The 12,500-nt window shown below is 46.0% G+C and overlaps 1 protein-coding gene across 4 annotated transcripts in view; it reads right to left on the minus strand.

Moving 5' to 3' along the window:
• The window catches only part of ext1c (exostoses (multiple) 1c), a 136,346-nt gene that overhangs the window by 24,231 nt on the left and 99,615 nt on the right, over positions 1-12,500 (minus strand). For all 4 annotated transcript variants that reach the window (XM_079522816.1, XM_079522813.1, XM_079522815.1 and 1 more), the window contains exon 3: positions 3,685-3,778. In XM_079522816.1, the coding sequence (XP_079378942.1) occupies positions 3,685-3,778 (94 nt within the window). The remainder of the gene's footprint in view (positions 1-3,684; positions 3,779-12,500) is intronic.

Below are 12,500 nucleotides of genomic sequence, written 5' to 3' on the forward strand. Positions count from 1 at the left end.
TTCCCTCTGTTTACTGATGGTTTTTGATGCTGTTCTACTTCCTTGCTTTCTGATCCCCCCCCCCCCCCCCTCTCTCTCTCTCTCTCTCTCTCTCTCCTTATCGTGCTCCATTGCTTCAACATTGGCCCCAAACTCAAACCCACATCCGCACATTCACTCTCTCTCTCTTCGTATGCACCCCCCACTCATCCGTCTCTAAAAAGCTTGCCATGGTCTGGAGTGCTGATAAGTCTGGGAGTATTTTATTTATTCTAATTAAACCACTGGAGAGCAGGAGTAGCAGAAACACAGTGAGATCAAACAGTGTCTCTGTCCCTGTGGGGCTTCCCTGTTCCAGTGTTACATCAAGAAAACCACTCAGATAGACACGCATTTGGTTTGTTTGTGCGTGTGCGGAGGGAGAGAGAAGGAGGCAGGGCAGGAGGAGGGAGAGAGAAAGTAGAAAATAGAAGATTTGAGGAGAGAGACTGTGACCGACAGCGTGCGTGTGGTCTCCACAGGTAAGGCAACATAGGGCTTGTGAGCCGAAGTCTCCTCATCCTTGGTTGAAGGCCTCTGAGACCCCTGCCTGTCTCAGCGTGACACCACAAAATGTGCTGCGTAGTACCGTTTCTGGGCTGTTTTCAGTGGACGACACCGAAAGGGGAACGAGGAGTGCCAGGGTGTGTGTGTGTGTGTGTGTGTGTGTGTGTGTGTGTGTGTGTGTGTGTGTGTGTGTGTGTGTGTGTGTGTGTGTGTGTGGTGTTGTATATGTTGGAACAGAGGCAGCCAGTGAGTTTCCTACCACACTTGGTAATTGCCAGTTCTTTTGTGGGCTTGGTTGACGAAAAAAGAAAAGAAAAAAAAAGCAAGATCTTGCAAATCTTAAAGTGTCTTGAATGTAAAAGTGCAAGAGAAGGAGGCAGGACAGGAGGAGGGAGAGAGAAGGAGGCAGGACAGGAGGAGGGAGAGAGAAGGAGGCAGGACAGGAGGAGGGAGAGAGAAGGAGGCAGGACAGAAGGAGGGAGAGAGAAGGAGGCAGGACAGAAGGAGGGAGAGAGAAGGAGGCAGGACAGAAGGAGGGAGAGAGAAGGAGGCAGGACAGGAGAAGGGAGAGAGAAGGAGGCAGGACAGGAGGAGGGAGAGAGAAGGAGGCAGGACAGGAGGAGGGAGAGAGAAGGAGGCAGGACAGGAAGAGGGAGAGAGAAGGAGGCAGGACAGGAGGAGGGAGAGAGAAGGAGGCAGGACAGAAGGAGGGGGAGAGAAGGAGGCAGGACAGAAGGAGGGGGAGAGAAGGAGGCAGGACAGAAGGAGGGGGAGAGAAGGAGGCAGGACAGGAGGAGGGAGAGAGAAGGAAGCAGGACAGAAGGAGGGAGAGAGAAGGAGGCAGGACAGAAGGAGGGAGAGAGAAAGTAGAAAATAGAAGAGTTGAGGAGAGAGACTGTGACCGACAGTGGAGAAAGAGTGAGAGAAAAAAAAGATGGAGAGAGGGAAGATGGTGCCAAACGGAGAGTGTTGAGTGTGGATTTGTCCATTCAGCAGTGATCAGCAGTGTGGCAGGCTGGCACCCGTGTGGCTTCCGGACCATACACACGCACGCACGAATGCACGCACGCACATACACACACACACACACACACACACACACACACACACAGAGCCCAAGAGAGAGAGATGGGGCCAGGGCCCATTGTAGCCAGTGAGTTCAGTGTTAGGTAAAACTAAAAACAGCCACTGTTTCGTGCCCTGGTGTGAGACCATCAACATGGGTGGCATCAAACCCAGGCTGTTCATTTAAGTCTGAGAGCGTTAAAAATAGACCCGTGAACTCCTATTCCCCAGGCTGTTCATTTAAGTCTGAGAGCGTTAAAAATAGACCCGTGAACTCCTATTCACTCCATTGAGTTTGGGTCTTTTATACTGTTGTTGTGTCCTTGCACTGGATGTAATGAATGGGTTTACATCTGCTTGAATTTGTGCGAGTCTGCGCGTACACGTCAGTGTGTGCCTGTAGGTGTGCAACCAGTACACAGTAAAATACACTACTAAAAGAGTTTATATAACTCTGAAAGTGTACAAATGGACGAATTAACACCGAGGATTTTGATGTGTATGCGTGTCTGAGAAAAGTCGATGTTTGTGTATGCCTCCGTGTTTGTGTTGGGCCAATTTCAGTTTAAAAGGCTAAGACAATTAAGTTTTTATGGCTCGATCTGCGCTTAACACAACACAATGGCCCAGGGAAAATGTCTACAGATGTGACCATGACGGTGTCAATAACCCAAAGATTATATAAACCACGGAAGTGGAAGTCTAATTCTAGGACATTAGCATTCTTCATCCTGCGAACTTGGCTGTTGACTGAACGGTATATGAGCTGTATCACAAACAGTGCACTGGGGCTTGGTTCCTGGAAAAAGTGTCATTTGCATTGTTGTAAAGTTTGGGCAGATGCTGTGGTCACACTGGTCAGTGCTGCGTTGGCGAGTGCCATGTTGACATATGGTGTGTACAGATGCAGCTCATTGTAAAAAACAAACAATTCCAGCCTGCACATTCTGTAAAATACAGGATGGCTCGACATTTTACCAGGTATAGAGTGTATCATTGCTGTCAGGTGGAAACATCGAGCTTGTGTCGAAAATGCGTCGCATCGCGATGCGTTTTGAGCTTTTTGCTACTTTTGTGTGACACTCTACTCTAGTATGACGAAGAGGTTTCTGCCCGACAGTAACGTTTATAATGTAGTGTACATAATGTAGTTTATATAATTAAATGGATAGTTCCGCTGCTTGATTATGATTGGCTGGGCCCCTGTGGAGCGCATGTATCAGTATTACAGTTCATCCATGGAACATTATGGTGAATATTGTGAACTAGAAAGGTGTTCTCCTCAGAGCACAGATCTCTGCCAGGCCGGGTTGCCGACCCAGTGGCCCGCAAACTTTGTTCATAGCCACTTGGAATGGAATCTGAACAATCTAACTCATACATTTTGATCACATGACCCCAGAGATAATGTGTAGTGATTTGGATGAGATTTTTTTTCTAGCAGCAAAAACGGTGCTTTGCAAATAAACTACAACGTGGCGGAAAACTTGTAAGGGGGAAATGTGGGTGGCATATTTTAAGAGTTCCGTAATGAACCATGGAATCCAAACGGGAATAATTTTGATTGTATTACAGATGGCTCAAGAGCCTGTTATCGTGCCACCATGTGGCCCATTAGAAACATTTAGGGTGGCATTTCTTCCTGGGCCAAGTGGGAATGTCAATCATGATTGAATGGCATTCATGATTTGGGGCATTTTGTTCAAAACGGGCCACTCCTGCCAACTTTGGAAGCCTAAAACTAAACTAAACACAACTAGTCTGATGTGTTGGAAATATATATAATTGACCTGAATCTGCATGAAGTCACATTTAAAGCAGAGGAAGATATGGGAACGTATGCAAATATATGAGATAATTTTATGAACACCCATCTGTGATTTGTTTCTTCTGACCCAAATCTGCCCAAATTGCAAGCTTACCCACGAGTACAATCACGAGTGTGTGGTACAAAATACCCTGCTAGCATAATACAGTAGGTGGATAGAGACTGCTTCTTTGTAAAGTTTGTGTGACCTTCCCGTTCTAATTATAATGAATACTGTTATAGAGTACGGTGAGATGATGCAATGAGAAACATTTAATTTGTTTTACCTGCAGTGATTCCAGGAAGCGAAATGAGCCCAGACGTCGCCCCCGAGGTACCAAGCAGAAGGTTGAGTTGTGGAGAAGCTCCTGGTAGTCAAACCTGACAGAGAAATGGACCGATTAGTTAAACATAATAATAATAATCATTATTTAAGAAAGTAATTGTCACAACCTACAGGCTCACAACGTTCAAGGTTGTACTTTATTGTTACATCTTGTGTAATGTGTACAGGTATATAAGAATAAAACTAATTTTGGTTTAACTTCCTTCAGACAATGCAGCAACGTGTCGCAGATGCTACGGATAAAATAAATCAGGCTTTCCAGTGAACCATGTTTTGTTTACCTAATACAGGTTTCATATTTCACACACTGTAGCGATTTAGAGAAAACCGTGTATCCACCAAGTCATTTCGCTTCCTGGAGTCAAATGATATAAAATACAGCAAAACCTTCCACACTTGCTTTACCCCCTTCCCGCTCATGTACTTGCGTCAATGCAACCCTTCATCGGCTGAGTGCAACAGAAACAGTACAGTGGTCTAACGGTCTGATCACACGGAGTACAGTACAGTACAGTACAGTACAGTACAGTACAGTACAGTACAGTACAGTACAGTACAGTACAGTACAGTACAGAGTTCAGTACAGTACACACGTCTCTCGCCTCTGCACTGTCTGCAGGTACCAGGAAGTTACATTTAAGACATTTTAAAAGCTACCAGAAGACCAAGCTTGCAACAAAAATAAATACATTTAATGCATGGGTTTTAACCAAGTAGAGTAATCGCTTTCCTCAAGCCCTTTATTGTTTAAACTTGCATTTACTCATGATGAAGCTGTTCAGTTGTTATCTAACAGGAAATGTAGATTGTTACATCGCTTGACAGACTCCGACTGAAGCAGAAAGGGCAAAATTCTTGTCAGAATCGCTCCTACTGAGAGTACTACTATTACTCCTACTGAGAGTACTACTACTACTACTACTACTGCAGAGCCATTTGAGTTGCATTCAATGATACAGTTCCAACCTGGTAACTAGAGATGTCCCGATTCCTGTATCGGGAAAAGTATCAGATCGGCCCTTATTTGTCATATCGGGTCATATCGGTATCGGTGAATATGCCAGTCTAACCAGCGATCCGACACAGGTGTAAAGGGTTGACACTATGGCAGGTAAATAAAATGTTGGGACATGTGGAGTTTGCTTTGGAGTTGCCCAAACTGCAAGTGCACATTTGAGTGAGGAGTCTGCTATAAACACAACACGAGATATATAGCTAGATAGCTAAAAACACAACATGAGATCACGACATTGGTATCGGTATTCGGTATCGGTATCGGCTAACACAGAAATTGAGGTATCGGGATCGGATCGGAAGCGAAAAAAGTGTATTGGGACATCCCTACTGGTAACGTAGAAAGAACTGCAAACTCCCCCCTGTCAGGTGAAAAGAAGCAGTTTGGACTCCTCATGCATAGAAGGAAGCATGAGGTCAGTCCGCTGCCCCCCCCCAGGTTGGCAGAGGAAGTGTAGCGCCCAGGATTACATTAGATAATTGACACGGGTGAAAAAATGGGTTACAAAATCATGGGATAAAAATTGTTGTGACTGAACCGACTGGAGTTTTTTTTATTTTGTTCCTAAACTGTAGTTCATTACACTACAGTAGCTCTATATGTAGTCTCCCAAGCCAAGACCAACTATTCTACAATCTACGAAGCATTTGAAAAATGTGTGAGCAACCAGTCTGGCTCCAGAGAGACTACTCTAACTATAAGTGTCTTGGCACTATAGCAACATTGAAATAAATCGAATAGACTAACGTACAAGACAAGACATTACACCATAATACATTACACCTCAGTACATTATGTACACTACATAGGAGTACAATAAATAACACTGCAGTCCAGTGCAGTAAACAGACGAAGCAAACAAATCGGCCCTCATGAGAAAGTCCCTCCTGCCTACTCGTTCTCTCTGCTCGGCCAAGTCTTCCCTCCCATTCTAACTGCTCCTCATTACTCCGCCACCGGTTCTCCTCTTTCCCTTGCTCTCCTATATGCTCTCTTTCCCGCCTCCTCTGCTCCTACTTTGCCTCCTTGTCCCCCCCCCCTCCTCTCCTCCCCGACTTCTCCTCTCCTCCCTCTTAATCCCCCACCTCGTGTTCTACTGCATCCGGCCTGCTTCTTGTTTGTTTACTGAGGGGGCGTCTGTGTAAAATATACTCCCACCATTAATCTTCCCAGTCTGGAATAGTTAGTCATTTATTTACCCCCTCGGTGAGTGACGAGATACAGACACCCCCTGCTGTCCCCACCCCCGCATCCCCATCCCTTCATGCTCTGGATGTGAAAATTGGAAATTTTATTGCTGATGTTGGCATTGATTGAGATCTCCGCGTTGAGTTCGCGGAGGCTGAGGTCTGAATGAATGTCCCTGTTAGGATGTGGGGCGGATACATATACACAACACTGTACATTGAAGCGCTCTGAGTTCTGTGTGTTCTTGTGCTCAGCCTTGTGAGGGAAAGGAAAGATGAGAGGAAGAAAATTAATATATTATAATTCAATTCTGACAGCCTTCACTGCGACAAAGGGCTATTGTACAGTTAAGCCGCAGTTATACTTATTTACGCGCGACAACGAAAGTAGTCGATGTACATATAAGCTCACGGCGCGTCGTGTCCCACTGCCATGCTTGTAGATCGGCTGTTTTTGGCACACAATACCTGCATGCAACAGTTGACCAGTTTGACAATAGCATGGAACCTAACCTATAGCGCGTCCCTAGTGTTGAGGGGCGCTAGCCCCTCCTATGCCCAGCTGTGTGTGTTGTGTGTACCCCATAGCGATGATTTGATTGGATGAGCAATATATTGAGGATAATAACTGAGGACAGAAAACTGAGGACGCCACAAGTGATTAGCTGGATTGGACTTGAGGATAAAAATCACACCCGTGTGAAGTGAGGGGCGCTCTTATCATCAACAACATAATGTTTGTTTAAGCAACGGGTGCTAATGTTTGTTTTATCCTCAAAACAAACATTACATTTCTCTTTATTGTCTATGGCGTTTTCTTACACAAGCATCGTTGAAAGACAAACATTAAGGCTGTATATAGGAGGGGCTAGCGCCCCTCAAAAAGTGATTGTGATTGGCCGGAATGTGATGATGTATGATGACAAGAGCGCCCCTCACTTAACACGGTTGTGATTTTTAGGCAGACATTCAGCAAAAATACTTAAAATAGCATATCTACGAGATCACTACTGATGATGCCATGACATTGATGTACAACCTTTGTAATATCTGGCCTGGCTTCCATTCCTTCCATAGCCTAAGCCAAAAGAAGTTCAATCAAATAGCAGGCAGAGAAAAATTGACACAAAAGACCCACAGCCGTAGCCAAACAATGTCAGACAAGACAAATACTAGCACTAGGTTATACTTAATTTATGCTGTGTTGCACAACAGAGCATAAATCAGGCTCCAGTGAAAGGCTGTGTTGGTTTGGTGTTAGTTATGGCCAGCGGCCCAGCGCTGTGCTTGTTCTCCACCTGTTGATAGAGCTAGAACATCAATGCTGTTGATGCGTTGATGCTGTTGCGTGCGTGCGTGCGTGTGCACGAGTGCTACTCGTGCACGAGTGCTACGAGTGCCGTGGGTGTGTCAGCATCCATGAATGCATGGCTGTTTGTGTTTGCGTGCATGATGGATGCGTATGCATCAGCAGCAATATAAGTCAGCTACGTGAAATGTGGAACAGCTCTGTGAGAATTTGAAACAACGTTGTGTATTGTGTAAGCACTGCGTACCGTGGCAACAGATTGATATGATGGATTTAACTCTGAGCCCATGACTCTCAGTGTGGGTTTTATGTGCTCGGCTGGTAGACACTGATGAATGCAGCTGTGGCTTCTATTTGTGATGTATGTATACGTATATATACTGTATGTGTGTGTGTGTGTGTGTGTGTGTGTGTGTGTGTGTGTGTGTGTGTGTGTGTGTGTGTGTGTGTGTGTGTGTGTGTGTGTGTGTTTTGGAACCGCAAGGCGTGCGTGGCGCGTGTGTGCGTGTGCGTACGTGAGTGCGTGCGTGCGTGTGCGTGTACAAATGTGGTGCAAAAAGGATAGTGTGTCCAAGCGTTGTGTGAGTGTGCATAAATACACTTGAATGTGTGTAGTGTACTTATTCTGTTTAGTTTTTTAGTGTATTTATATAAAAGCCTCGCCTCTGTGTGAGACACTGAGACCCTCAGCATGTGGTGAGACTGAGCCGGTTAGTCTGACCCACTTCTGCGTGTGTGTGTGTGTGTGTGTGTGTGTGTGTGTGTGTGTGTGTGTGTGTGTGTGTGTGTGTGTGTGAGTGCGTGCGTGAGTGTGTGCGTGGCCTGTATCTGCTTTTACAGTATGTCTCTCTTCTGTTCCACTCTGGGACAATTGTGTGTGTGCTGCTGTGCATGTGGAGTGTGTGTGCCGTGCGTGCGTGTGCGTGTGCCTGTGTGTGTGACGGTCTGGCTGCTCCTGCATGCTGGCTGATGTTTCTTAATGAGGGAAATGTACTTATAGTCTCTGGGAACAAATAAATCATTTAACAGTGTTTTTACTACCAAAAACAAACGAGCCTGTGCCCCACTTGTCGCCTCCTCCAGTTCTCCATCTCTCTCTCACTATCTGTTTCACTTCTCATCTCCCACACACACACACACACACACACACACACACACACACACACACACACACACACACACACACACACACACACACACACACACACACACACACACACACACACACACACACACACACACACACACACACACACAAAACAGTAGAACCCCAACTTATACTTTTCTCTTTTCTTTCTTTCTCCCAATTCAGTAGCGATGCCAGTTCCCAAATCTTTCCCACACCTACGGTGCAGCTGTCAACTTGCTACCTTTTCTCTGACACATACAGGTGTCTTCTCTGACACACACAAAGTTGAAATCCGCTAGTAAATGATAAATGGTGCATTTACATAGCGCCTTTACCGATGTCGGAGGAAACCATGCAAGGCACCAACTAGCACATCAGGAGCAATTAGGGGTTCAGTGTCTTGCTCAAGGACGCTTCGACACTAACTCTGGGGGAGCCCGGGTTCGAGCTGGCGACCTTGCGGTTACCATCTGGCAACTCTACCCCTGAGCCACCCTAGTATAGAGGCTTTCAACTTATATGTGTCAGAGAAGACCCGATCATGTTTTTTTGCTCCCAACCCGATCCGATAATTTCTTTTTGAGTATCAACCTATACCGATTTTTCCCGATCTGTTATTTATACTTTTATATCACAATCAATGCAATATCCAAAATCACAGACAATATCCAGTCTAATATAGTGATATGGATATAATACCGGTATTGGTACAAGGATGTCCCGATCACATGTTTTTGCTCCCAATCCGATTCCGATCATTTGAAAATGACGTAATCGGCCCCGATTTCCGATCACACGATCGGATCAGGACAACCCTATAGCCGCTACCACGCTGGGCAAGACCTACGCTGAAGAATACATCGCTGGAATTTGGCGAAAGTAGCGGGATTGGAAATGACATTGACACGTTACAAATCTGTCTTTGTATGAAACAAGTGCTGTGATTGGTCGGAAAATATCGTATCCGGGGGAAATACATCTTTCCGGCCGGACACTTCCACCTAGGTACTCTCTGACTAGGCTTTTCTCTTTGCAGATGAGTAACTAAGGCTGGGACCGAGGCTAAGCCGCTACTCTTGATCTGACTGCGAGGTGTTTCAATGGAAAGAAATAACGCAATGCGAAGGACGACGTTCTCCTCCAAGCCTGCCTCCCTCCTCCCGGCTTCCCTCTCGCCAACATGGCCAACTGTTGGAGCTCCTAGTCTGTGTGTATAAGCATGCACTGCGTCCCGTGGCAACAGATTGATATGATGGATTTAACTCTGAGCCCAAAACTGTGTGGGTTTTATGTGCTCGGCTGGTAGACAGTGATGAATGCAGCTGTGGCTTCTATTTATGATGTATGTACGTATATGTATATATATATATATATGTGTGCGTGCGTGCGTGCGTGCGTGCGTGCGTGCGTGCGTGCGTGCGTGCGTGCGTGCCTGCATGCGTGCGTGCCTGCATGCGTGCGTGCCTGCGTGCGTGCGTGCGTGTACAAATGTGGTGCAAAAAAGGATAGTGTGTCCAAGCGTTGTGTGAGCGTGCATAAATACCCTTGAATGTGTGTAGTTCTGTTTAGTTTTTTAGTGTATTTATATAAAAGCCTCGCCTCTGTGTGAGACACTGAGACCCTCAGCATGTGGTGAGCCTGCTGCAGAGACAGACTCACCTCCTCCTTTTCTCTCCTCTGGTTCTCCCAATCTTCCTAATTGTTTTAACATGTGGCTGTTAATGTAGGTCTACTGTATATGTACATGCACTGCATGCACAGTTAGGCTTTCTTCTCCTCTTTTGTATGCATATGTAAATGACCATATCTCCTGATACAGTAGTACAGTACTAGATACAGTAGTCTCATGGCTGTGAGCCCCCCCCCCCCCCCCCTATAACTTGATCATAAGGCTTTCAAAGGCTTTCAAAGAAACCATAAATACACAGGGAAGTCATATTTGAATATTATAACCACACCTGCGGGTCTATTAGAGACATATAGCCTGCACATACATAAATGCATACATGCCATGTGCACACATGAGCCAGTGTGCAAGTATACCTACCATGTATGTGTATCTACTGCACATTTTCATATGCGTGCGTGCGTGCGTGCGTGCTCACATCTCTGTGTCTCTGTGCCTGCGTGATGGGAAAAATAAATAAATACAGGACCTGAGTGAAATACAGAGATTGGAACAAAACGTTTCTGTGTGTGTGTGTGCGTGTGTGCGTGTGCGTGTGCGTGTGCGTGTGTGTGTGTGTGTGTGTGTGTGTGTGTGTGTGTGCGCACGCACGTGTGCCGTCGCAGTACATCTGATGTCTAGGCAGCAAAATGTGATTCTGTCTTCATAGATCGTCTCCATATTGGATGTTTAATATTTAACTAACTCTGGTCTCCTGAGAGGCTGTGGGGGTTGGAGAAAAGTCAAAGAAGAAGCACAGACAAGCGCGCGCGCACACACACACACACACACACACACACACACACACACACACACACACACACACGGGAGCTGTCTCATACACATGCACACATGCATGCACACATCTAGGCCAGCATGCATGCAGACAGACAGAAAGTCAGACAGACAGACAGTCAGACAGACAGACAGTCATAGGCCAAGGCACACACTTACTAAAGCACTGAATATGCAGTCAAATGTACATACTGTACCGTATACAACGCATGTAGAGATACATCATACTGTTGCGAGTGGAACCAAATAGTTCCCATTGTACACTCTCAGGAGTTCAACTATAAGACTGGGGGCCCTATTTTGAGTGTCTTTTGTAGTACCCAGGTCTTATAACTTAAAGATGGAGTGCCGGAACATTACGGGCAGCTAGCAGTTGCTAGCAGTTGCTAGTTGGATTCCTTCTGACGGAATTCCTTCTGGTATTTCACTGTGTACACATATATGCCTATACATTATACAGTTAGAGACAGTGTGTATGCAGGCTGAGTACACTGCCTGTGTCAACACATTATTAAATGCCCCATCTTCTCGCTGATTGCACACATTACATGCTAATCGCCCTCGTCATTCCGCATGCGTTCACAGGCACAAAAATGTCTATGTGAGCAGAGAAGACAACACCTATTGCCGTGCACCACCAGTCTGTCTCTGTGAGCCGAGAAGACAACACCTATTGCTGTACACCAACAGTCTGTCTCTGTGAGCCGAGAAGACAACACCTATTGCTGTACACCAACAGTCTGTCTCTGTGAGCCGAGAAGACAACACCTATTGCCGTGCACCACCAGTCTGTCTCTGTGAGCCGAGAAGACAACACCTATTGCCGTGCACCACCAGTCTGTCTCTGTGAGCCGAGAAGACAACACCTATTGCCGTGCACCACCCGTCTGTCTCTGTGTTGACACGCTGGGCACCACCAGTCTGTCTCTGTGTTGACACGCTGGGCCTGACGCAATGTATACGGTATACGTACAAAGAAACAGATACACACACACACACACACACACACACAGAAACACACAGACACACACTTGCGTGCGTGTGCGTTTGTAGTACTACTATACTAGACTCTCTTGTGAGGACCATGAAAATGGTGCTAACAAAATCTATACATCTCAAATTCTACTATACTGGCGGGGACATTGGTCCCCACAAGTATAGAACACAAGCACCCCCACACACACACACACACACGTCCATTAGTATGAAAGCAGCCAGGAATGCAATTATGCAGATTGTCAGACAGTGTGTACAGTAGAGTACAGTATAGACATGCAGAGCAGGTCTGACACAATGTTATATAGTGTACGACGTACACACACTGGTGTTGTACGCTTGCCTTCTCAAATTAGCATGCATGGTTAATGTCAGACAATTACTGCATTGTTACCGTATCCAACATCCTGTGATGTTCATCATGTGAATTCACTGTGGCGCGCACGCACACACACACAGACACACACAGACACACACGCACACACCAGGGGCGGTAGAACCTTTTTTGAGGGGGGGGGGGGGGGGGGGATTACCTCATGACAAGGTCTCTTGCGGATATCAGTGAGCCAGCTGTACACAGCGTTTACTGTTATCGCTGTGTTTGAGCTAAATTATGAAATCACTTGGCTGAGGTTAGAAGACTCAAAGCTATTTGTACAC

The sequence above is a fragment of the Electrona antarctica genome, assembly GCF_951216825.1.
Source record: "Electrona antarctica genome assembly, chromosome: 15".
Classification (NCBI taxonomy): Eukaryota; Metazoa; Chordata; class Actinopteri; order Myctophiformes; family Myctophidae; genus Electrona; species Electrona antarctica.